We start from the raw sequence: 26,896 nt of genomic DNA on the forward strand, positions 1-26,896 counted from the left end.
TTGGTGACATGCACGAAGGGCAGATGTTTGGTGCCATCAGCCTGCAGTAGACAGGTCTTTCTCTCCCTCTTGCTCTCTGCTCCCAGAAGGAAGTGCAGAGGTCTTGGGATCTTCATTGCCAGGATTGACTGGCAAGGCTTTGGACTTGTTCTGGGGTTCTTTGAGGTTCATGTTGCATGTGTTCCTGGATTCGGTTACTCTTTTAGTTTGCTGTTTTCAAGCGGTTTGATCGGGGTGATCGATGCAGACCAGGGCATTTTGGCGAAGAATGGCCGTGCGGCTGCATTGGCTAGCAGTCCCTTGCTGAACCGAACTGAATACTCCTGGTTTCACGTTTGATATTCTATGTGCTGTTCAATTGCTCTTTGTCATTTGCACAATTTGCTTTTGGTGTGTCCTATGGACTCGGACCCCAAGATCACTCTGATCCTCCACACTGTCAAGAGTCTTACCATCAATACTATATTCTGCATCATATTTGACCGACCAAAATCAACCACTTCACACTTATCTGGGTCGAACTCCATCTGCCACTTCTCAGCCCTGTTTTGCATCATATCGATGCCCTGTTGTAATCTCTGACAGCCCTCCACACTATCCACAGCAACCTCAACCTTTGTGTCATCAGAAAATTTACTAACCCATCCCTCCATTTCTTCATTCAAATCATTTATAAAAATCACGAAGAGGAGTCCCAGAACAGATCCCTGAAGCACACCATTGGTCACCGACCTCCATGCAGAATATGACCCGTCTACAACATACTTTGCCTTCTGTGAGCAAGCCAGTTCTGGATCCACAAAGCAATGTCCCTTTGGATCCCCTTGAATAAGCCTGACATGGAATACCTTATCAAATGCCTTGCTGAAATCCATATACACTACATCTACTGCTCTACCTTCATCAATGTGTTTAGTCACATCTTCAAAAAATTCAATCAGGCTCATAAGTCATGACCTGCCCCTGTCAAAGCCATGCTGTCTATTTCTAATCACATGCCTCTCCGAATGTTCATAAACCCTGCCTCTCAGGATTTTTCCATTAACTTACCAACCACTGAAGTAAGACTCACTGGTCTATAATTTCCTGGGCTATCTCTACTCCCTTTCTTGAACAAGGGAACAACAGCTGCAACCCTCCAAACCTCTGGAACCTCTCCCATCCCCATTGATGATGCAAAGATCATCGCCAGAAGCTCAGCAATCTCCTCCCTCACTTCCCACAGTAGCATGGAGCACATTCATCCAGTCCTGGTGACTTATCCAACTTGATGCTTTCCAAAAGCTCCAGCACATCCTCTTTCTTAACGTCTACATGCTGAAGCATTTCAGTCTGCTGCAAGTCATCCCTACAATTGCCAAGATCCTTTTCCATAGTGAATACTGAAGTAAAGTATTCATTAAGTACCTCTGCTATTTCCTCCAGTTCCATACACACTTTCCCACTGTCACACTTGATTGGTCCTATTCTCCCACTTCTTATTCTCTTGCTCTTCACATTTCTATATACATACATTAAAAGTACATTTGTTATCAATCGTTGAATCATTGAAATATAGCCGCAAGTGTGATTTCTTCATAATTCCATCAATATGTTAGCCATTAATTCTTTGCATCAGTATTTTAGATACAATAGTCAAAGATGTTTGAGTTGAGTCACACAAAGGATTAATAAGCAATGTTCAGGATTAACAGGACCAGTGGCAGGACAGACAGGGAACAGACTTCAAGTAGAAAGTGATAGTAACAATAACTAGCTGTGTTTCAGACGTGAGGATGGTGAGCACTGGTTAACCGGGGCTCATTGCTGGGACGACTACATTGTTGGGTGAAGATTAATGGCTCGGAGTGGGGTCATCCCCAAAGCTTGGGAAGATGATTAACAGTGAGAAAATAATATAGGAATCTTCCTCCTCACCTGTCACCTTCCAGCGTGTAAGGCTTCTCCTCCTCCTCCCACCTTCTTATTCTGTTTTCTACACCCTTTCTTTTCAGTCCTGATGAAGGGTCTCAGTTATTCATTTCCATAGATGCTGCCTGACCTGCTGAGTTTCTCCAGCATTTTGTATCTGTTGTTCTGGATTCCCAACATCTGCAGAATCTCCCAAAACATAAGACCCCAAGACACAGAGCAGAATTAGCCAATAGACCCATTAATTCTGCTCCGCCACTCTATCATGGCTAATTTATTATCCCTCTCAACCCCATTCTCCTGCCTTCACCCTGTAACTTTGATGCCCTGACTAATCAAGAACCTATCAACCCCTGCTTTAAATATACTCAGTGATGTCTGAGTAAATATACTGGCTAAGCACATGTTTGGTGTATTTCAGAGAAGTACAAGATACAGACTTTGGCATAAAGGAAAATGAAAATGATTAAATAGCAGCTTAAAATGCATGGGAAACAGCAGAAGCTGAAAGTGCCACCATGCTCTGGGAGAGGAATTAGTAAAGAGCGTCAGGCAAAACATGAGAGCTATGTTGAACTTGGACACAGCACTATTTAAGCCAAGCCGCACACATCAAGGCACTGCATTCAATTCCACTCACCAAGCCTTAGCCTCAGGTCCCACACCACCAGGTTCAGGAACAATTATTACCTACGCCCATTAGGCTCCTGAGCCAGTGTGGATAACTCCACTCACCTCAACACAGAACTGACCGCACAACCTGAAGACTCACTTTTAAGGGCTCTTCAAATCCTGTTCTCAGTGTTATTTCTTAGTTTTTATTTGCACTAATTGTCTTCTTTTGCACATTAGTTGTTTGTCAGTCCTTGTTTATGGACACTTCCCTTAAATTCCAATGCATTGAAAATCAATATGGGGTGGCACAGTAATGTAGTGGTTATAGTACCAGTGACCTGGTTCAATTCCGGCTGCTGCTTGTAAGGAGTTGGTACGTTCTCCCCATGACCGCAAAGGTTTCCTCTGGGTGCCTTGGTTTCTCCCCACATTCTACTTAATTGGTCATTGTAAACGGGTGTGTGATTAGGCTGGGATTAAATTGGGGGATTGCTTGGTGGCATGGTTCAAGGCTGGCAGGTCCTGCTCTATACTGTACCTCAGTAAATAAGTAAAATGCATCCACCTTTCTTACAGATTTTGTGCTATTCCAGTTTTTATCTTAATCTGGGACAGATTCTTTTCTCAGCACTCTGACAAAGGTTAGTGGTGTGCTTTGTTCTTCCTTGTTTCCTGTAGTGTCAGGAGGCATGGCAGCTAGCGGTTAGCGTAATTGATGTACAGCACCACCGGATCACTCATGGGATCAACTCCCGCTACCGTCTGTGAGGAGCTGTGTGTTCTCCATGTGTGACCACGTGTCCCCTCCCACCTTCCAAGCACGGACTGCCAGAACTAGGGTAGGGTGAACAAGTTGTGGGCTTGCTACGTTGGCACTGGAAACCTGGCAACAGCACAATCTTCACTGATTTGATTCAATACGACCAAGACGTTTCACTGTACATTTTGATGTTTGGATGTATATGTGGCAACTAAAGATAATCTCTAATCTTGTTCCTTAAATGAGAAGTTTTATTTTATTTTCAGACACAGAACAGTAATGGCCCCTTTTGGCTTAAGGAGCCTATGTCACCTGATTACACCCATGTGATCAATTAACCTACTAACCCAAACGACTACAGGCTGTGGGAGGAAACCAACAAGTCCAGAGGCAACCCATGTACAACTCCTTTCAGACAGCAGTGGATGTGAACCCAACCATTGGTACTGTAATAGACTGAGCTGTATCTAATATTTTTGTAGGATTTCCTGCTTAATGGCATTGGTGTTTCCATACCAGGATGTGATGAAACCAATTAATAGATCCTCCACTACACATCTGTAGAAGTTGACATTCCAAATCTCTACAAACTTGTAAGAAAGTAGAGGTGCTCTCAGCTGCAGACTTGGCCCAGATGTATTAGAAGTAACACTTAATTGGTTGGTTCTAATGAAAGGGAGTGAAATATGTGTGACATCATACCTAAGACACTTCCTCACTCTTAGAGTTGGCTGTACCCTCCCAGAATTTACACATCATTAAGCTGGCGCTATCACAGGTTCATTGTATTAATTCAACAAACATCAGATCTTTAGGCCACATCTAACATTCAACCTGACATTATTGCCTTCCACTTACTTATCTGAAAAGCTTTATCTGGAGGTGCTGTACAAACAACTGTACACCTATCATAGAGTCACAGGGTCAGAGTTCACTACAGTACAGAAACGGCCCTTCGGCCTATCTAGTCCCTGCTGAACTACATATTATTCTGCCTAGTGCCATTGACCTGCACCTAGATCACAGCCCTCCATCCATGTACCATCCAAACTTCTCTGAAACTTTGCAATTGAACCTACAAACAGCCGGCAATGTCCCAAGAAGGAGAATTTCATTTGCAGGATTTATTCCCAAAATACCAAAGTCAAAGTCAAATTTATTATCAAGGTTTGTATGTGTTACCATTTACTACCTTGAGATGCATTTGCTTGCAGGCATTTACACAGAACTGCAATAGAAGTTATGAAAATCTATACACAGTGACTGACGAATAACCGATGTACAAAAGAAAGGAAATAATGCTAATAATAAAAAATAATACTGAGAACATGAGTTTTAGAGACCTTTGAAAGTGAGTTTGTAGGTTGTGCTGTGTTGAGTGAAGTTATCCATGCTGGTTCAGGAAACTGATGCTTGAGGGGTAATAACTGTTCCTGAACCTGGTGGTGTGGGCTCTGAGGCACCTTTATCTCCTTGCTAGTGGCAGCAGTAGGAAGGGCGAATGGCCTGGATGGTGGGGGTCCTTGTGATGGATGTTGCTTTCTTGTGCTGGTATTCCATGTCAGTGGTGGGGAGCGCCAAGTGTGACACCAGCCTGACTCAAATCCGTAGCCAGATGACAGCCCACTCCCAGGCGGAAATAAGCTAGTCAGTCCAGTGGAAGGCCAAGGGGTTACAGTGGCTTTGGCAGTGAAGGACATGAGCTGACTGAGAGGCAGAGAGCCGTCATGAACTGTTGCCTTTCTGACTGGGCTGGAAGGGCTGGGGTAAAGAGTGGGGCTCCCCCACCAGTTTCTCAGAGGACCAATCCTCGCTTTAATGCACCTTAATAATCATACCTAGCTACACTGGCATCTTTCAAAATCTGCAGATGATCAGAAATCAGAAGTTTCACAATGAACATTCTACCAATATGAAAGCTTTCGAGAGGGTGCAGAGGAGATTGACCAGGATCTTGCCTGGATTAGAAAGTACGTCTTGTGAGGTTAGGTTGAGCGAGTTTGGGCCTTTTCTCTTTGGAGTGATGGAGAACGAGAGGTGACGATAGAGGTGTAATATACACTATATTCTGGAGGAACTCAGTAGCTCAGACAGCATCTAAGTAAATGAATAAACAGTTAACATTTCAGGCCAAGACCCTTTTTGAAGATTGGGAAGGGAGGGGAGAAAATGGAGGACAAACTAGAGGGTGATAGGTGAAGCCAGGTGGGTGGGAAAGGTAGAGGGCTGGAGAGGAAGGGATCTGATAGGAGCGGAGAGTGAACCATGGGAGAAAGGGAAGGAAGAGGAACACCAGGGGAAGGTGATATGGCAGATGAGGAAAGGAATAAAGAAGGGGGAATAGAATAGAAGGGGGAGGGAAAATATTGGAAGGAGAAGTCGATAGTTTGGAGGCTACCTAGATGGTATATGAGGTGTTGCTTCTCCACTCTGAGTCTCCTCATCATGGCAAAATGGGAATGGGGATTGGAATTAAAATAGTTGGCCACTGGGAAATTCTTCTTCAGTCCTTTACCTTTCCTACCCACCTGGCTTCCTCTATCACCTTCCAGCTTGTCCTCCATCCCCTCAACACACCATCTTATTCTGGCAAATACCCCTTCCTTTGCAGTCCTGATGTAGGATCTCAGCTATTTATTCCTCTCCGTAGGTGCTGCCTAACCATGTGCATATTGCTCTGGATTTCCAGCTTCTACAGGATCTCTTTGATCGAAGTGGACAAGCTGATAAGAGGCAGAGATAGAGTGGATAGCAGAACTGTTTCCCAGGGCAGAAATGGCTAATATGAGGAGGCATAATATTAAAGTGGTTGGAGGAAAGTCTAGGGAGAATCTCAGAGCTAAGTTTTATTTTCCCTTTCAATATTTTTATTAGTTTCTGCATAAAGGAACAGGAAGATATACAAGTCAAAAAAAGTACCAAATACATTGTATTAAAAATACAGTTACAATCACAAAGGCCTGTATTCAAAAAATTTAAATTAAATTGTAAAATTGAAATATAACAATTTTGTTATTTTAAAACACTGAGAATGGTTGGTGGGTGGAATGTGCTGTCAGGAGTGGTGGTACAGAGAGATAGATTAGGGACGTTTCAGAGACTCTTGAATAGTCCCTTGAAGACAGAAGAAAGGGCCTGTACTGTGCTGTAATGTTCTATGTTCAACAGCGCCACAGCCCTGAAGCACAGCTGGATATGTAATAGAGAACACAAGGAGCACACTATTGAATACTGTGGAATGTGAAGCCATTGTAGGAAATACATGGTTAATTGGGACACATTGGGACCAAAACATTTTGGCCCAGCGAAGTGTCTGCCCCAATTAGCTGGTTTCATGGAAAAGATAAATTACCACAACAAATTATGCATTCAAATATTGGAACACTACCAATACTGTTACAGTATGTACAGTTAAACTGTGTATTAGTCCTTAATAGATACCAACGTAGGACTTCATCTAGTGCACCTTACTGTGTAGGGTAATCTTCTTGGCTAGTGACAGATCTTGGAAAAAGTCTGAAATATTTGAAAATTAAAATAAAAAAAACCAAAATGATCAGAAGTCACTGCTTTTTCAATTGGCATCCTCCAGCCCAGATGGAGAACATGACACAAGCACAAGCCACTGACACTACTTAAAAATTGTTCACTTAAACACCGTGTAGTGTCTAACAAGTACATGCAATTGATGCTAATTAGAAACTGTTTGGCAACAGTCTCCTGCCCCAGTTAAGCAGCATGGTGTCTCAAATAAACAAAGTGAATCCCCACTATTTTCTCGATTATGTTTTTGTTCTTTAAGAGCTGTCCAAAAGAGCTGGCTCAGTTAACCAGAATCCACTGCACTTACAAGTTGTGAAGGCCAGCTTGAGAATGCTGTGAAAAAAGTTTATATTGGAATGCTCTTATAATTTATAAGAGAATATTAGAGACACACCACAGGGGAACACACCCTTTAGCCCATTAAGTTCATCCTGACCATCGACCACCCATTGGGTACATCCTATATTAATCCCAATTTTATTCCATCAGACAGCAACTTTATCTTTGTGCGGCTCAAATCCCTGATCCATCCATTCAACTTCACTTGCCCCATCACTGAAATGTTCACACAACCTATGGATTGACTGTCAAGGACTCTTCATCTCACATTCTTGATATTTATGGCTTATTTATTTGTTATTACTTTCTTTTTGCATTGGCACAGATTTTTGTCTTTTGCACACTGGTTGAACGCCCAAATTTGTGTGGTCTTACATTGATTCTATTATGGTTATTATTCGATCATGAATTTATTAAGTTTGCCCACAAGGAAATGAGTCTCAGGGTTGTATAGTGGAATTTATGCACTTTGATAATAAGTTTACTTTGTACTTTGAACTTCGTAAAGACCTGTTACAACTGTTCTGGATGGTGTACAGTTTGCCCTGCTGAGATTATGAAATGTATTTCTGTGTTGCCGTGATCAATAGGAGTTCTGAAGTTCAAGTTTAATTGTCATTCAACTATACAAAATAAAGCCAAAAGAAACAGCACCAAGATGCAAAACACATGCCCAACAGTCACACATTGCACAAGATACGTATAGCACTTATAAGATGGCAGTAAACATACAGTCACAAAAAAAATCTTGCCCAAGTCCGAGTGCCATGTTCTGTAAATGGATGGTGCATGGGGTGTTGCCGGCGAGGACAAGCCCACAAGCATTCCGATCATCACGTGCTAGTTCAGGCTCAGATGAACATAATCGAGCTTGCCTTCCATGAAGCGAACACTGGAGAGCAGTACAGAGGGGAGGTCAAGCACCTATTCTGGCATGGACGCCCACACCCTGCCCCGGGTGGCTGCATCAGGCAACCCTGAGGCATGAGGGCCTGGTCCACACAACAACCTCGGGCTGTCAGTGTCACCAGTGAGGTAGTGAACTGGATTAGCTGTATTCTCAAGCTGCCAGGGTGTTGGTCCTGGATGTCGCAAGGAGACCATGTAAACTCCAGCAAAGGTCAGGTTTGAACCTAGGACTCTGGTGCTCTGAGTCAGTATCCATCCCTCTGTGCTGCCCACCACAATAATTATAGGAAGAAAATTAAAAGCAAGTTAGTTAATGCCAATCAAACATCAGTAATCAAAGAGATTAGTTTTATTTGTCACATTGAAACACAGTGAAACGCATCAAATCAAATCAGTGAGAATGTGTGTTGGGCAGTTTACAAGTACTGCCATGCCTCTGGTAGCATGCCTACAACTTACTAACCCTAACCCATACATCTCTGGACTGTGGGAGGAAACTGGAGCACCCAGAGGAAACCCACACCATTACAATGAGAATGTACAAGCTCCTAACTCAAAGCTCAAAGTAAGTTTATTTTCAATGTCACCACACACAACCTGAGATTCATTTTCTTGTGGGCATTCACAGTACGTACAAAGAAATACAATAGATTCAATGAAAAACTACACCCAACAGAGACAAACAAATAATGTTCAAAAAACAACAAACTATGCAAATACAAAGCAAGTAATAATAATTAATAAAATAACAAATATATGTGGAGATCATGACTGGTAGAGTCTTTAGGAGTGAGTCCATAGATTGTGACACCAGTTCGGTGTTGGGTGAGTGAAATTATCCTGTTTGTGGACAGTGGCAGGAATTTAATTGCAATCTTACAGCTGGCCACTGTAGAGTGTTATGCTTGCAGGGTAATGGAATGAGAGACAGATGACACACAATGCTAATCATAGAAACTGTTCTACATAATTCACAAATACCATCATTGAAGTTGCTGTGTTCACTTTAAGAGTCGGTGTCTGACGTGATGACATCAGCTTAAGCAGACAGATTTTGGTTTGTTGGTAATGGAAGTAAAAGACTGCAGCTTTTGTTAAGCACAGCAAACAACTCTAACATGCTTTATACACAAACTCCTACATTAAAATATAGGAGCAGAAGTAGGCCATTCAGCCCATCGAGTCCACTCCGCCATTCAATCAGAGGCTGATCCAATTCTTCCAGTCAACCCCACTCCCTGCCTTCATCCCATACTCTTTGATGTCCTGGCTAATCAAGAACTTATCCAACTCTGCCTTAAATACACCCAGTGACTTGACCTCCACAGCTGCTCGTGGCAACAAATTCCACAGATTTACCACCCTCTGACTAAAGTAATTTCTCTGCATGTCAGTTCTAAATGGATGTCCTTCAATCCTTAAGTCATGCCCTCTTGACCTAGAATCCTCTACCATGGGAAATAACTTTGCCATATCTAATCTGTTTAGGCCTTTTAACATTCGGAATGTTTCTGTGAGATTCCCCTTCATTTTCCACAACTGCAGGGAATACAGCCCAAGAGCTGCCAAACATTCCTCATACAGAAACCCTTTTATTACTGAAAAGGTAATTGTTGACACTGACAGACGATTCCAGACTTCCTGAATGGCACGTCGATCAATGCAGTCACCTTGAAGCTGCTGGAGTTTTTGGAGCTGAACGCTACTGTGCATTTTGCACGAGCAGAAGCCCAGTTCACACTGAGAAATCACCAGACAATATCAAATTTTACTGCTTTGTAGCATCGCCAAGTATTTCCACTGCAGCCGGAGTTGTAAGTCTACAAGAAGACCAGACTGCATTTGATAAATATGTCACTGAAAACTAACCTATTGCAGACTGTGAGTCTGAAAGCTGCTCTCCTTGCTTAGCCTGGACGACGCTAGGCCTTAGAACTAATGGACCACATGCTGTCTCTCCTGGGCAATCACCATCCTTCTTTTATTTTTGAAGAAGTCTTCATACAACAAATGCCTGATCACGTTCACATAGCCCTCACTCGTACACCTGTGAAGGAGTATAGAGAGCTTGCTGATAGTTGACACTCAGCCAGGCAGAGGTGTATCACTCCTCCTCCTCTCCCTGCCTCAATAAGCACTGTCAGCAGAGCCTCCAGCAGACTCAAGACTGCAGCTCTGAACCAGAGAATGTCGGGCCGATGTTTTTATTACGCACACTTCGGTATGAACACTAAGTGTCAACCCCGTTCCCCCCCATGCAACTTCGACAGTATCAGTGCACCAGGACATCCAAGTTCTATGAACGTTGTGGGTTGTCTATTAGGTACAGATGCCCTTTCAGAGTGACAGTCCCTGTGTGACAACATGCTCAAGTGAGGGTTCTGCGAGCATCGCCCATTGGTTGTAAGTCAGGGAGCAATGGACCCTCACTGGAGGCTGCCAATGGCAGCAGAATCTGGACAAACGTGGTACGCTTTGCCTCACTGGACAATATTACTTATGGGTCTTCGTCTTGGCTAAAGTTGCTAGACCTCTGCTCGGCACAGATTTCCTGTGTACCAAAGGACTGTTAGTAGATGTTAAGAACTGCCAGCTTGTGGAAGCAAAAGACTTTGGGTCATTACCCTGTACCCCTAGTCAGATCGACATGATGACTCGGTCTAACACATACACCACCACACTGACCTGCTGGGTGAATTCCCGAACCTCACCAAGCCCCCATTTCCCACTACAAAGCACCACATTTCCACAACTGGCTCACCCGTGTGCTTAGCCTGGACCCGGAAACGCTGGCCAGCACCAAGGCTGAATTTGCCAACATGGAAATGCTTGGCACTGCGTGCAGTTCAAATGGCCCTTGGCTCCACCTTCCCACATGGCCCGCAAGCCCAATGACAGTTACCAGCCATGAGGCGATTAACAAGGCCACCACCCCCTTATTCCCGGTCTCACATATTCAAGACTTTTCAGCACGTTTAGTTGGAAAGATAATTTTTTTCTAAAGTGGACTTAAGTCAGGGGCTAGCATCAGGTATCTGCATGTGCTGAGGACCATAAGACATTAGGCCATTCGGCCCATCCAGTCTGCTCCACCATTCAATCATGGCTGATCCTATTCTTTTCTCCTCCTCAAACCCATTTCCCTGTAACCTTTGATGTCATGCCCAATCAAGAAACTATCAATCTCTGCCTTAAACACACACAGAAACCTGGCCTCCACACCTGCACGTGGCAACAAAGACTCCCAGAACTGCTGTTGTAACTCGTTTGGTCCAGTTGAAGTTCTGTGCTCGTCGTTTGGGCTGAAAAACGGAGCACAGATTTTCCATTCACTAATAGATTCTGTGTTAAAACACTTCAACATGACACACAATGACGATGACGATGATGTTAAAAGATTCAGATTGTCTTTTTGTTTACCTGGACAATGTACTTGTCAACAGTGCGTCCAAAAGAGTTATGAAGTGTCGTGATGAAGGGTCTCAGCTCAAAGCATCAACTGTTTACTCTTTTTCATAGACGCTGCCTGGCCTGCTGAGTTCCTTCAGCATTTTGTTCTTGATCTACATTCTACCTTGCTCATTTTTGTCCACCATGATGCACACCAGCACCAACTAACGATGTCTCATCTGCATTTTGGAACGGGTGAAAAAGCTTTAGCTGTAGATAGGAAGTGTGAACCTGAATGTATCCATACCCCTGCATTGTGACATTCCCACCTGCATGCCAGCATACCCCTGGGCAAGCCAGAGGCCCCTGCTGTACCTTGAACCACGACACATAGAACCAGAGTCGGGCTGCTCATACAAGCCCCAGACAGACTCTCAATGCAGGTTTTGATGAATTCCGGGGTGCCTGTGTAAGGTACTGGGTGACAAATGACACATATTGTTCATGACAGAAACTGCACCAACACCATCATTTACTGTGTGTTCACTTTAAGAGAGAGTGTCTGACGTTATGACATCAGTGTAAAGTGACGGCTTCTTGGTGTTGGCAATGGAAGTGAAGTGCTGCAGCTTCTGTTATGCATATAGGCATGGCCGTGTAGTGGTTAGCACAATGCTATACTGTACCAGCAATCCTGATTCATTTCCCATCGCTGTCTGTAAGGAGTTTCTACGCTCTCCCCATGACCACATGGGTTTCCTCTGGGTGCTCCAGTTTCCTGCCACAGTCCAAAGACCTACCAGGTAGTAGGTTAATTGGTCAGTGTAAATTGCCCTGTGGTTAGGCTAGGGTTAATTTGGGGGCTGCTGGGGAAGGCCTGGCACAAAGAACCAGGAGGGCCTGTTCCACGTAGTCACTCAATCAATCATTAAATCTATCAATAATGACACTCGTTTTACTCACAAAATCCTACAAGCTAACCGTTAGCGTCCACATGATCTATGCATCTTATCAAGACATTGATAAATGACTTCTTTAGCATAGAAAGGGTCAATGTACAATTTCTCGGTGCGACCACATTTGGAGTATTGTGTGCGGTTCCGGTTTGCCCAGTTATAGGGACGATGTAATTGGCTGGAAAGGGTGCAGAATGAATTCAGAAAGGATAAACCAGGACAGGAGGGGTGAGGCAGGATTCCCTTATTGGTTAGGAAGCTGAGTGGTGGCCTTAGTGAAATGTATAAAACCATGGGAATAGATAAGGTAAATGGCCAGAGTCTTTTTCCAGGGTAGGTGGGTTTGAAGCCAGTGGGTAGAGGTTTAAAGTGAGATGGGAAAGATGTAAAAGGGAACCTAAAGGGCAACTTTTTCATGCAGAGTACCTGCTGAGTTTTTACCACTTTTATCGATATACCATAGAAACCATCTTCTCCCTCTAGTTCCCCCCTTCTTTCCCTTTCTCCATAATCCAATCTCCTCCCCAATCAGATTCCTACTTCTTCACCCCTTTACCTCTTCCACATCATCACCCAGCTCCACACTATCGCCCCACCCACCTTCCCTCTCACCTGGTCTCACCTATCATCTGCCAGATTGAACTTCTTCCCCTCCCTCCACCTTTTTATTCTGGTTTCAGCCCCCTTCCTTTCCAGTCCCGATGAAGGCTCTCAGCCCAGAATGTTGACTGCTTGTTCCCTTTCATAGGCGCTGCCTAACCTGCTGAGCTCCCACCGCATTGTGAGTGTTGCTCTGAATTTCAGCTTCTGCAGAATTGTGTACTATAGAAAGCATCCTACTTGGATTGCCATGCCAACTACTCAGATTTGAAATAAACAGCAACTCTGTCTACAGTTCTCACTGCCTCAGTAAATCAGCCAGCATAATCGAAAACCCCACACACCCCAGACATTCTCTCCCCTCCCCTATCAGTGAGAAGATACAAATGGCCAAAGCACACACCACCAGGTTCAAGGACAGCTTCTATCCCAATATTATAAAATTACTAAGTAGTTCCCTAGTAAATAAGATGGACTCTTGACCTCCCAATCTACCTCGTAATGACCCTGCTCCTTATTGTGCGACTGCACTGCACTTTCTCTGGAGCTGTTACACTCCCTTCCCTTTCTGCACGCTGTTATTGTTTGACCTTGTTCTGCCTCAATGCACTGTGCAATGATCTGATCTCTATGAACAGTAGGTAAGACAAGTTTTTCTCTGTATCTGAGTACACTTGACAAGAATAAACCAATTCCGGTTCCACATCCAAATAAGCAAAAGATAAATAAGGAGTGGCCAGCTTGAAAGAGAACAGGCTGCCGAGCTGGTAGAGAAAGAGGAAGTGCACTTTATTACCCATTGCTGACTCTGAAAATGTTATTTCAACATTCCAGAGACAGGTGCAGAGGGAGTGGTCAGCTATTAGGTCACGCATAAAAATAATCAGTCTCACCTAGAGGTGAAAGACCTGGAGTCTTTATCATAGAACAGCGAGTGCTTATTCATTCTAGGAAGACCTGATCATTGTCACACTGCAGCCAGTGGGAGCTTGCTGGGCACTTATTGGTCAATATATCCCAACAGTTTCATAATTTATCACATGTACATCAAAACACACAGTGAAGTGTCATCTGTACTCAAATTCAGTCTACATATGTATACCAGCAAACGAAACAATGTTCCTCCGGACCAAGGTGCACAACACAGTACATATAACTCACACAGATAAAGTATATTACCACAAATAAATTAACAAATAATAAGGTGCGTTTACAACACAACAGTATAATGCTACTGGCGCTTCATATGTAGTGAGACCTGGGGGGTGTCAGGGAGTTCAGTAATCTCACAGCCTGGGGGAAGAAGCTGTCCTAACAGTTCTTGTCCCAATGCTACGGTACCACCGGCCTGATGACAAGTGATCAAAGACATGCTTGGATGGATGAGAGGGATCATTGACAATGTGCAGAGCCCAGCGTACACAACACGACTAATAAATATCTTTAATGGGAAGAAGAGACACTCTCAGCAGCCCTCGCAATCCTTTGTAAGGACTTGCAGTCCGATTCCTTGCAATTCCCGTACCAGATGATGATACAACTCCCTGTGGTGCCCCTGGAAAAACTGTTTAAGATGGCAGGAGGGAGGAGGGGGAGGGTGGCAGCAGAGAGCCTCACTGCCTCAAGAAGTGGAGATGCTGATGTGCTTTCTTGATCAAAGAGGTGGTGTTGAGGGCCGAAGGGAGATCATCCATTGTTTATACTCCCAGGAACCTGGTGCTTCTAACTCTCTCCACAGAGGAACCATGTTCATGTATGCAGTGAGGCTGGTCAGCCTGTACCTCCCTAATGTCCACATTCATCCCTTTAGTCCTGCTGCAGAGAGAGCTGACAAGCTGAGTTTACGGACAGATCACAGCCATAAGCTTAGTGAATGGCGGGGCAGGCTCGATGGGCCAGATGGACTGGTTCTGCTCCTATTTCTGATGTTATGTTTCAAACAATGCACCTTAACCTGGGCCTCACATTCTGCTGCCAACCTTTCGTATCTCGTTTTTGAGGCTCTGTTGTCCACTACAAGTATTGCTTCACTGTGCAAACCAGGGCAATATGGGAGGGAAAGCTATCTATTGCCCATGTATCAGGCTCGCCCTCCCCATGCAGTTTATGGCAGTTAAGGAATGTCAGAGACTGATACAGTTTGGCACCAGCAGCTTCGCAGGAGTGGCCAGTCGGTGTTGAATGACGTAGGACTGCCTCAGGGATTCCAGCTCTGGATTTCTCCTTGGAGTTTACTCCCGAAGCCTTCCCCGTGAGTGGGTATGAGACAGCGGAGGTCAGAATCTTCCTCCTCCTGGATGCGATGGCAAACAGATAATGAGCCCCATCTGCCTGGAGCGACTAGTTGGCAGTAACACGCCTTTGTCCCTGCTCTTGTCAATAGAAACACTTCTGCTGGGCTTAGTAACTAAGCCACGTGTGAGGGCCAGGAAGTGGATTGGTTGTCAGAGGCTATTGGAGATGCACACTATTGCGAGTATTTAATAGGTAGTGGGAGCTTGTCCCCATTACTACTCCCACTAGAACAACCTTAAGGAACCATATAACAGAATATAATAGCTTATATTATTATACAGATATATTTTCTAAATGAGAGCAGCTCCAAAAGTTCATTCACCAGTTGTGGTATTATACTAGGGTTGTAAAAAGTATAATTTAAAAAATCCAATTAACACCTTGGCATAAGCCATTTGGACTGGAACCAGCTCTAAGTTTGTAGCTGGTTAACAGAGTACGATGGCCTGAAAACACATTCAAGAGCAGCTGAAATGGTATCTTTTTCTTGGTATGACCATATCAGAAGATCCACCCTCAGACCAGCACATAGGTCCCATCACAAAGAAGGCACCTCTGCTCTCTCGGAAGTTTGTGTAGATTTGGCGTGTCACATAAAATGGAGACAAACTTCTACAGATGCCTAGTGAAGACTACCCTGACTGGTTGCATCCCAGCCTGGTATGGAAACACCAATGCCCAGGAATGGAAAAGTCTACAGAAAGCGGTGGATGCAGCCCAGTCCATCACAGGAGAAGCCCTCCCCACTACTGAGCACATCTACAAGGAGAAGGTCAAAGTAAAATATCATCAAAGCACATACATATACATCCCGAGGTTCACTTTCTCGTGGGAAATCACAGTAAACACAAAGTACAATAGAATCAATGAAAAACTACACACAAACCAAACAATTAATCAGCAAATGACAACAAACTGCAAATAGAAAAAGGAAAGCAAGTCAATAATAATCAACAACAAGTAATAGTGAGAACACAAGTTGTAGTTTGTTGAACGCGAGTCCATAGGATGTGAAATTAGTTCAGAGTGAAATTACCCACACTGGTTCAGGAGCCTGATGGTTGAAGTCTTAACTTCTGCTGAAGCTGGCGATATGGGGCCCGAGGCTCCTGTACCGCCTGACCGACGGTAGCAGTGACAAGAGAACATGGCCTGAATGCTGAGGCCATTGAATGCACTTACATGAAGCTCTGTTTGGAGCAAAGCAGCATCTATTACCAAGGACCCTCACCATCCAAGGCTGCCATCAGTGAGATTTAGACCCCACACCACCATGTTCAGGAATAGTTATTACCCTACAACCATCAGCGTGAATAACTTCACTCACCTCAGCTCTGCACTGAACAACCCACAGGCTCTTTCAAGGACTACAGATCATCTTCTCAGTTTTATTTATTTTTATTATTTGTACGGTTTGCCTTCTTTTACACACAAATTATTTGACCATCTTTATGTATAGTTTTTCATAAATTCTATTGTATTTCTTTATTTTCCTGTAAATACCTGCTAGAAAATGAATCTCTGGGTAGTATATGGTAACAAATAAATTGACTTTGATTTTCTTCCTGCAGCTCTCTGTTCCAGTGCCTGCCTCAGTCCGAGATTCAGTTTCAGGATGAACAGCCTTGCCAGCTCTCCTCATGCGACTGGCTTCTGCATTGTGAGTGCTGATCCCATGAAGGGAACGGTGAACGCTGGCACCAAGTCACGAAAGGACCCCAGCATCACTCTGGTAGGTTTATTCAACAGAGCTGCATTGTGTTGACATTATTAACCCACTAATCCACCCCTTCACACCCCCAACCAACACCACTTTATCACTTCCTGTCAGAGTCACCTTGTGTACAGACACTCCTGTGCCCCAGAGTCACTTGTATGGACATGCAATCAATGTATAGAAGCTATCTTATGCATTTACGTTTATTTATTTATTATTGTGTTTATTATTTTTTATTATTATTGTATCAGATGCAGAGTAACAATTATTTCATTCTCCTTTACACTTGAGTACAGGAAAAGACATTAAACTATGTGGATCCTGAATTAAAGACTAGTGGGAAATAAACTCTGAATTCCCAATCAACAATTAAATATTATTTATATGTTTCATTGTAGCAGATTTTTGCACTTTTCCATTTGAATGAAATCATAACTTACAGCCTTATGTATTATTCAGTGAGAACCATTTGCATATTCATAAGCAGACTTGCTACATTCCAACATCAAACAAGTTATTTTTAAATACAACACGCACAAATTGCAGGAGGAACTCAGCAGGCCAGGCAGCAGCCACGGAAAAGAATAAACAGTTGATGTTTCCGGCTGAGACCCTTCATCCAAGATTCCAGACTGTTTAACGTCATTTCCAGGACACCAGTGTAAAGGGGACCGAAAAAATTGTTACTCTGAATCCGATTTGACACAAAAATAACACAAAAAGATAAAGAACACGATAATAATAAACAATAAATAACTTACACACATTGATTGCATGTCCATAAAGTGACTCTGGGCTGTACATAGGGTGGCTGACAGGAAATAAAAAGTCGTGTGGAGTTAGTTGATCAGCTTGGAGAAAGGAGCTAGCTCATTTTGAGTCTGGTGGTCCTGGCGTGGATGCGTTGATGGGAATGGGACAAACAGTCCCCGAGCAGGGTGATGTTACTGGCCTTGCCGGCAGAGTTCTGTATATGCCAGGTAGGCTGGACACAAGTTATTTTTAAACACAAGTTCTTGAAGCCAAATTGACCACGGACGGTTCAATTAAAATGAGTCATTGCTATGCAGTTTAATATTTCTAAAGAAAACAAAAACACAAGGGCTCACTTTTATCAAACTAGGATTCGTGTCCTGTCAGAGGAGGTGGCGAAGTTTAGTACTTACTTTTGACCGTGGATTTCAGCAGTAAGCAAGCTTCGTTGAGATGGTAATAGCTGGTCATCTCGACCTCGGAGATTTTCAGCGCTGCCATGTCTCCCGTGTCTGGAATCCACTCACAATTTGAAAGCTGCAGCCGGCTTCACGAAAGTGTCCTCTTCATTTTAACATGTCACCCTTCCAGTCAGCTTGCAGGTCAGTAAACGCTCAGCCCCGGCAGCGGCTTGCCGTCCGACCCTCGCCCTGTGGAGGTGGAGCGGCCGGAGTGTCACGGCAGACCCGCAGTGATCACAGGGCTGCTGTCGGCATCTGGAAAGGAGCACATGACTGGTGTCTGGTACCGCCCGCTGAGAACCTTCTGTGGATGTAGCTCGGCGAGATGTACCTGGCGGATACGGGAAACAACCCCACATTCAGCTTGCCTTCCAGTTCGGTTTATTATCAGCAATGATTACACGCTTAGCTGAGGTCATTGTCAAAACCCGCCCCTATAGCGCCCACACAGGAGTACACCCTCAACCGAAACTCGCGGAAACTCGTCTGGCCGTGTAGCGAAAAGTCGGTCTAAGAATATTTAGGAAGTACTCCCAGGTGTGAGAATTGGATGTCCCCGGGGTTGCAGAGTGGAGAAACAGGCCATTCGGCCCAACTCTCCCGTTCCGACCAAGTTGATTCATCCAGTCTAATTCCACGCATCTGTGTTTGTCCTTCTCTCCCTCTAAACTTTTCTCATCCATTTTCAAACGACTTATAAATGTTGTAACTGTTACCTGCCCCAAACACTTCCTCTGACAGCTCATGTCATACACCCAGCACTCTCCGTGAAAAAGTTGCCCTCACATCCCTCTTTTCCCTCTCACCTTAAACCTTTCTTACCCCCCCCCCACCCCGTTGTTTTGAACTCTCCTCCCCTCTGGCTGTACTGTACCAGTAATTAAAGCAAGTCCTATTGCTCTGGTAAAGGGGTAGAAGGCACCTGAGTAGCCGAATGGTCTCATTTCCGTGCTTTCTTTGCATTCAGATTTTTGATTATTCTTTGGCAAAATCGAGCAGTTTAAATGAAATAAAATGAACTCTGAACTCTTGGTGAGAGGGGACACCTCTTGTGAAGGGGTTTCAGCATGTTGTGACAGCTCAATCACCTTTAACTAAAAGTGAATCCTGGACTAGATATCCCTTAATAAAGCAGGGCTGAGGTAAGTAATCCCATTTATTGGTTTGCAGATAAAATAGCACACGGTATTTTCTATTGAAAGAATAACTTTTGAAATGGGGTACACAGCCTTTGGTGAATTCCACAGAATTTTGACCAAAGGTCTTGGATCTGCAATGGTAGCAATTGGTGTAATGCGATTACAGCATCACAGGCCTGGGCTCATCTCCCGGCGCTGTCTGTAAGGAGTTTGTTCTTTCTGTGACTGCCTGGGTTTTAGAAACATAGAAAACCTACAGGACAATACAGGCCCTTCGGCTCACAATGCTGTGCTGAACATGAACTTTAGAAATTACCTAGGGTTACCCAAAGTCCTCTGGGTGCTCCGGATCCCTGCCATATTCCAAAGACATGCCTGACTGTTCACAGTGGGCTGGGCAAACTCAATGGCCTGGAGAGCCTGGTACCATGCTTTATCTATAAATAAAATTAAAAACTAACTGTATTTCCAGCACTTTGATTTTTTTCAGAACCCTCTATAGAAAGTTCTGCAGATGGCCCCAAGAGTCACTGAAACATTTGACTGTAGGAATGAAAGCATTGTGATGCGTCAGATATTTCCCAAATTGTGCGTGCGTACCTCTTCTCTCCTTTGCCAGAAGAGACCATAGACAGGAGCAGAATTCGGCCATTGAGTCTGATCCGCTTCTCCATCCTGGCTGAATTACAATCTCTCTCAACAATATTCTCTTCCCTCTTCCCTGACACCTTTGATGCCCTGACTAATCAAGAACCTACTGTATTAACCTCTGCTTTGAAGATACCCAAGGACTTGACCTTCACAGCCGTCTGTGGCAAAGAATTCCCCAGATCCCCCAACTTCCGGCTAAAGAAATTCCTGCTTATCTCTGTTCTAAATAGACATCCTACTATTCTGAGGCTTGACCATCTGGTCCTAGCCTTACCCACGCCAAGAAACATAACTCACCTTATCCATCTTCAACCTTCGGTTCAGGACGGAGGATTCTGGCAAATTGCTGTTGGCAGCCTAAGGCCTGGTTGGAGTGATGGCTTAAGGAGATGACCCAGAACACCACCCAGCACTGAGCCCTGAAGCATTTTACCTGCATCTAGCTTTAGGCAATCAGATAGGTAACAACTGCTAGTGACATTCACAGCTCATGGATGAATAATTGAAAAGCAAAATTCATATTGACATTTCTTCTGCAGTACTGAGGGAATGTTGAACCGGTGTTGCAAATGGTTGAGCTGTGACACTAAACCAAGGCTCAGAGCTGAATGTGTCATGTCTATTGAGTTCAATGGAAGTGCACCCTCCCTCACATAAGCCCTCCCGCTATCAAATACTATAAAGGCAGATTTCCTGCCTATTATACCTTGCTCAGCTCTTGGACTCTGTCTCACTCCCATTAGGGAACAGGCTACACAGCATCCATGCCAGGACTACTAATCTCATAAACAGATAGTTCCCTCAATCTGTCAGGCTGTTCAACGTCTCCAGCCATGAACCCACTCCACTGTCTCTATATCCCACTTTATGTACATACTCTTAGTCTATGTATGTAAGCTAATCTTATATGCACTTTAAATGATATTTTATTAGCTTGTCTGTGGTAATATTTTGTTTGATATACTGATAGGTGGGTAGATAGAGAGATAGATAATTTATTGATCCCAAAGGACATTACAGTGTCACAGTAGCATTACAAGTGCACAGATATACAAATATTAGAAAAGTAAGAAAGAATAAAAAGATCAGTTTACTTAAAAATAAGATGTACATGATTTACAAGTTTTCCAAGTTCACACTGATCAGATGGAAGTGCAAGAATTACTGTAATAGTATACAGTACACATTCACATCATCCGGGTAAGAAGTGCTGGTATTACTGCACAGTATGGTACAGGGAGTCTGTGATAGCAGTGTCTGGTAAACAGAGTTAAGCAGAACTTAAACTGGGCTCTGGTAAACAGAGGTTAATAACAATCTGACAGGAGGGAGAGGTCTTCGCTTCCCCAACTACAGGTTGACTCATTATAGAGCCTAATAAGAATGACCTCATTGTGCTCTTTGAAGAAGCACAGTTGTCTTAGTTGCCATGTGTGTATATAGAAATACTGAGGTGGGAACGTTTAGCAATTTATGTAAAGCATCTGACAGCACTGTCATTGTTTCTACTGATTAACAAGCATGAGACTGGAGATCATAAAAATGAGGAATGGAGTTTGGAGATACCAGAGGGTTACTGGAACATGGATTCCATCACCACGTGGTAAAAGGCAAAGAAAGGAACAAGCCATTGCACCGGGGCAGTTCAGTTGATCAGGAAAAATGACTATTTGCAAAGGAGGAATATACAGAAAAAGCTAAAGCAACTGCAGAATGCACGAGACCATGTTGCATTAGTTATACAATGGGTGTAGTAGTACCTCTGAAGATATACATCAGCCTATGTACGGCTTTGCCTAGATTGGTAGTAATTTGTATTTTTTAAGTGGAAAACCAACAGTGCTAAGTAGGATACTATTCCATTCTGGTTCGTTGAGACTGGCAGTAGGGAAGCTGTGTGACCCTGGTTGGTGTGCAGACCAGGCCCTCATGCTGTGGTGTTGCCCACCGCAGCCACCCAATGATGGAGACACCATAGGCAGTGTGGGGGGAGAGCAGAGGCACAACACCAACCTTTTTAATTCTGGGGGTCTCACATCCACTGCCACCAGCCCCTACTTCCCTCACCCTGCACCTCTCATTTCTACCTCCTACCCAAGATCCACAAATGTGCCCGTCCAGGTAAACCCATTATTTCAGCTTGTCCCTGCTCCGCTAAACTAATACCTGCATACCTTGACTCAGTTTTATCCCCCCGGTTTGGTCCCTTCCTACCTACATCTGTGACAGTTCACACGCTCTCGATCTTTTCAAAGATTTCAAGTTCCCCGACCCTGGCACAGACCCAACCCGTTCCCTCCACCACCACTCTCCTCCGTCTGGCAGAACAACCTCACTCTCAACAATTTCTCCTTTGCCTCCTCCCACTTCCTTCAAATAAAAGGTGTAGCCATGGGCACTCGCCTGGGTTCCAGCTATGGCTGTTTTTTTGTTGGCTAAGTGGGAGTCTATTTTCCAAGCCTACAGTGGTGTCACTCACTGACTATATCGACAACTGCATTAGTGCTGCTTCCTTCATCCAAGTGGAGCTCATCAAATTCGCCTCTAACTCCCATCCTGTTCTCAAGTTTACCTGGTCTACTTCCGGCTCCACCCTCCCCCCTTTCTCGATCTCTGGAGACAGGTTATCTACTGATGTCCATTGTAAACCCATGGACTCTCACAGCTACCTGGACTATACATCTACCCACCCTGTTACTTGTAAAAATGCCAATCCCTTACTCTCAATTCCTCCGTCTGCTCTGAGCCTGAAGCTTTTCATTCCAAACGAAGATGTCCTCCTACTTCAAAGAAAGGGGCTTCCTTCATCTGCCATCCACGCTGCCCTCAAACCACATCTCTTCCATTTTGCACGTCTGCCCTCACCCCATCCTCCTGCCACTCCACCAGGGATAGGGTTCCTCGTCCTCACCTACCACCCCACCAACCTCTGTGTCCAGCATATAATTCTCCATAACTTCCACCAGCTCCAACAGGATCCCACCACCAAGTACATGTCCCCTACGTCCTCCCCACCCCAACCCCTGCTTCTGCTTTCTGCAGGGATCACTCCCTGTGTGACTCTCTTGTCCATTCATCCCTCTGCACTGATCTATCTCCTGACACTTATCCTTGCACGCAGAATAAGACTACAGCTGCCCCAATACCTCCTTCCTCACTTTCATTCAGGGCCCCAAACAGTCTTTCCAGCTGGAGCTAGCACTTCACCTGTGAGGCCGTTGGGGGTCATCTACTGTATCCGGTGCCCCCAGTGTGGCCTCCTATATATCGGCAGGTCCTGTTGGGAGACTGCCTCACTGAGCATCTACGTTCTGTCTGCCAGAAAAAGCAGGATGCCCCAGTGGCCACCCATTTTAATTCCACTTTCTAATCCACAGCCTCCTCTACTGTCAAGATGAGGCCACACTCAGGTTGGAGGAACAACACCTTATATTCCATCAGGGTAGCCTCCAACCTGATGACACCAACATTGTTTTGTCAAACTTCTGGTAATGCCCCACCTACCCCATTCCGTCTCTCACCTTATTTCCTTACCTGCCCATCATTTTCTCTGATGCTCTTCCCACTTTTCTTTCTTCTATGGCCTTCTGTCCTCTTATCAGATTTCCTATTCTCCAGCCTTGTATCTTTTTCACCAACTTCCCAGCTCTTCACCCCTCCTCCCCTTCCAGTTTTTCCTATCACCTTGTGTTTCTTCCTTCCATCTCCCAAACTTCTAATTTGGATAACCAACTTCACGTTCACTGTACCAGTAATTCTGGTGCCATTTGCGAATATGCTAATCACACCGTGTACATTCCCATCTAAATCAATATATTTGACAACAGAGGACCCAGTACCAATCCCTCCAGCTCACGGTTGGTCACAGTCCTCCGATCTGCACATCACTGTCCAAGAGCGTGAAGAATAAGCTGTGAGTTGATAGGTGAAAAAGGCTCTTTACTTAAGCCCATTACCCCTACTAGGGCATAGGCCACTGTCAGCAGCTCACTGGAGTCCTCTATCCTGGACCAGACTCCCCATCTTTTTCTCTGCTGTCCTGATGAAAGGTCTCAGCATGAAACATCAACTGTTTACTCTTTTCCATTGACACTCCCTGGCCTGCTGAGTTCCTCCAGCATTTTGAGTGTGTTGCTTGATTTCCAGCATCGGCACATTTCCTCGTTTGCCATTTCAAAGTTACTCACTTTCTCCAGAAGAAACAGAATCCACTTTGATTGTAATGTTGTATCAAGGCATTTGGCAAGGTCCCACATGGGAGGGTGATGCAAAAAAGTAAAACCACTTGGGACCCAGGGTTATTTTAGCAAATTGGATACAAATCTGTCTCAGTGGTAAGAGGCGAGAGAGTGGTATTGGAGGGCAGTACACACAAAATGGCAGAGGATCTTAGCAGGTCAGGCAGCATCTATGAAGGGGAATAGAGAGCTGATGTTTCTGGCCGAGACCCTTCTTTGACTCAACTGGAAAGGAAGTGGAAAAAGCTACAATAAGGTGGGGGCAAGGAGAGAAGTACAAGCTGGTAGGTGGTAGGTGAAGCCAGATGAAGGGGAAGGTGGGTGGGGCAGGGGATGAAGTGAGAAGCTGGGAAATGATAGACAGAAGGGGTAAAGGACAACTCCACCATGAGTGGTCCTAAGCCCGACTGTGAAAGGATGGCTGGACATGGGATCAGCAACCTCATTTTGTAAATTCCTGGAGCAACAGAAGCTCCGAAGACCTCAGCTCCATCAAAGGAAGGATCTTTGCCTTGAAGATGTAAGAAGGACTACACCTGAAAGTAGAACTTGAAAGTCTGGTCCAGGATAGAGGACTCCAGTGAGCTGCTGACGGTGGCCTATGCCCTAGTAGGGGTAATGGGCTTAAGTAAAGAGCCTTTTTCACCTATCACCTCACAGCTTATTCTTCACGCTCTTGGACAGTGATGTGCAGATCGGAGGACTGTGACCAACCGTGAGCTGGAGGGATTGGTACTGGGTCCTCTGTTGTCAAATATATTGATTTAGATGGGAATGTACATGGTGTGATTAGCATATTCGCAAATGGCACCAGAATTACTGGTACAGTGAACGTGAAGTTGGTTATCCAAAGTTACAATGGGAAAAGGATCAACTACAGAAATAGGTAAGGGAATGGCAGATGGAATTTAAGTCAGACGGATGCCAAGTTGGGAAGTTAAAACAGGCAAACAGATATAGTGAATTGTTGGGCCCTGGAGACTGTTGTAGGACTAAAAGTCCTAGGAGGACAAATACATTAATTCTCTGAAAACAGGAATGCAGGTAGACACACAGGTGAAGACTGGTATGGCACACTTGCTTTCATTGGCTTAGGCACTGAATACAAGTTCATAGGTTAAGGGTGAAAGGTGAAATATTTAAGGTAACATGAGGGGGAACTTCTTCAGAGGGTGGTGAGTGTGTGGAACAAGCTGCCAGAGGAAATGATGGATGTGGGTTCGATAGCAAAATTGAAAAGAAGTTTGGATCGGTATACAGATGGGAAGGGTATGGAGGGCTATGATCCAGGTGCAAGTTGATGGGATGAGGCAGAATAACAGTGCGGCACAGACTAGATGGGCCGAAGGGCCTGTTTCTGTGCTGTAGAGCTCTATGACTCTGTGAGATTGGAACGTTACGTTATAGTTATACAAAACATTGGATGAGCTGCACTTGTCAGATTGTGTGTCGTTTTGGTTTCCCACACCTTAGGAAGGATGTGATTTAGTTGGTGAGTGTGCAGACAAAATTCATAAGGATGTTACAGACAGACAGACATACTTTATTGATCCCGAGAGAAATTGTTTTTTTTTTACTTGGATTGGGTTACAGGATGGATAGGTTAGGTTTGTTGACCGATAATATAGGCTGGTCGAAGTCAGCACCGGTGGACGGGGCTGATGAGGCAGTTCTGCAAAGCTCCATGGAGAGCAAAGGGTGGGTCAGGGTACCGAAAGTCATGGTCATCCACACAACTAAGGAAAAGCCCAGATGTGATGACCACTTGTCTCGTTCTTCCGAGGTTGAGTGAGTGAATCTGCCCCGGTGCATTAGCTTTTCAACTTCAAACACTCTACTGCACAGGTTTCCTGTTATTGTTGGATATGGCGATGGCCAGCATAGTAGGGTGAAGAGTGACCCAAGAGAAGAATATAAAATTCTGACAGGTAAAGGTAGACAGCCAGTGTCTGTTTCCCATAGTAGGATCATCTAAGACCAGTTAACATGAGGAGGATGTTTAAAAGGGTAAATTTTTTCACACAAAGTAGTTGGCATTTGTTATAAGCTCCCAGAGATGGTGGTGGAGGCAGGAGCAATAACAAAATTGAAGAGGCAACTGGGCAGGTAGTTCAATATTTATGAGCACACTGCACGCAGGAAATGATCCCTCTCATGTGTCCAATAATCTCTTTTACCCTCTACTGTCAGGTAGAAGGAACCATAGTTCATTACTAGTTATATGTAAAGGTATGTGAATGGCAGTCATTACACCACTGCCATGTCATATGTGCACTTAAAGAAACAAAACTAAGAAAACACAAATTTATCCCAGTCTCCTTGTGTTTTTCTTTCAATTAGTTTTATGGGTTGAAGTTACAAAACTTCTGTGTACATGGTTGAACTGAAGAGATTGTCTGAGTATTGTCAGTTCAGTGATGAGCTTAATGATGCATTGAGATTGTTTTGTTTGGTGGAATCTTACAAGAAAACATTCAAAAATGGTTCCTTACTGAAGTACAATTCATTTAAAAGAGCAATTGAATTACTGTTTCCATGGAAACTGCAGGCAGAGATGCAATTCAGTTGGTGAGGAACAGAAGTGCTTGTGAACAAAATTGCAACATCTCAACAGAAACC

At 44.3% G+C, this 26,896-nt stretch overlaps 1 protein-coding gene across 1 annotated transcript in view; it reads right to left on the bottom strand.

Moving 5' to 3' along the window:
* The window catches only part of mcf2a (MCF.2 cell line derived transforming sequence a), a 197,629-nt gene extending 177,844 nt beyond the window's left edge, over nucleotides 1-19,785 (bottom strand). Inside the window, exons 1-2 of the mRNA XM_059976685.1 lie at nucleotides 19,705-19,785; nucleotides 18,202-18,580 (exon numbers count right to left, since the gene is read on the bottom strand). Of these exons, the coding sequence (XP_059832668.1) occupies nucleotides 18,202-18,289 (88 nt within the window). The 5' untranslated portion in view covers nucleotides 18,290-18,580; nucleotides 19,705-19,785. The remainder of the gene's footprint in view (nucleotides 1-18,201; nucleotides 18,581-19,704) is intronic.
* Between the last annotated feature and the right edge of the window lie 7,111 nt (nucleotides 19,786-26,896).

This window comes from Hypanus sabinus, chromosome 8 (genome assembly GCF_030144855.1).
Source record: "Hypanus sabinus isolate sHypSab1 chromosome 8, sHypSab1.hap1, whole genome shotgun sequence".
NCBI classification, from domain to species: Eukaryota; Metazoa; Chordata; class Chondrichthyes; order Myliobatiformes; family Dasyatidae; genus Hypanus; species Hypanus sabinus.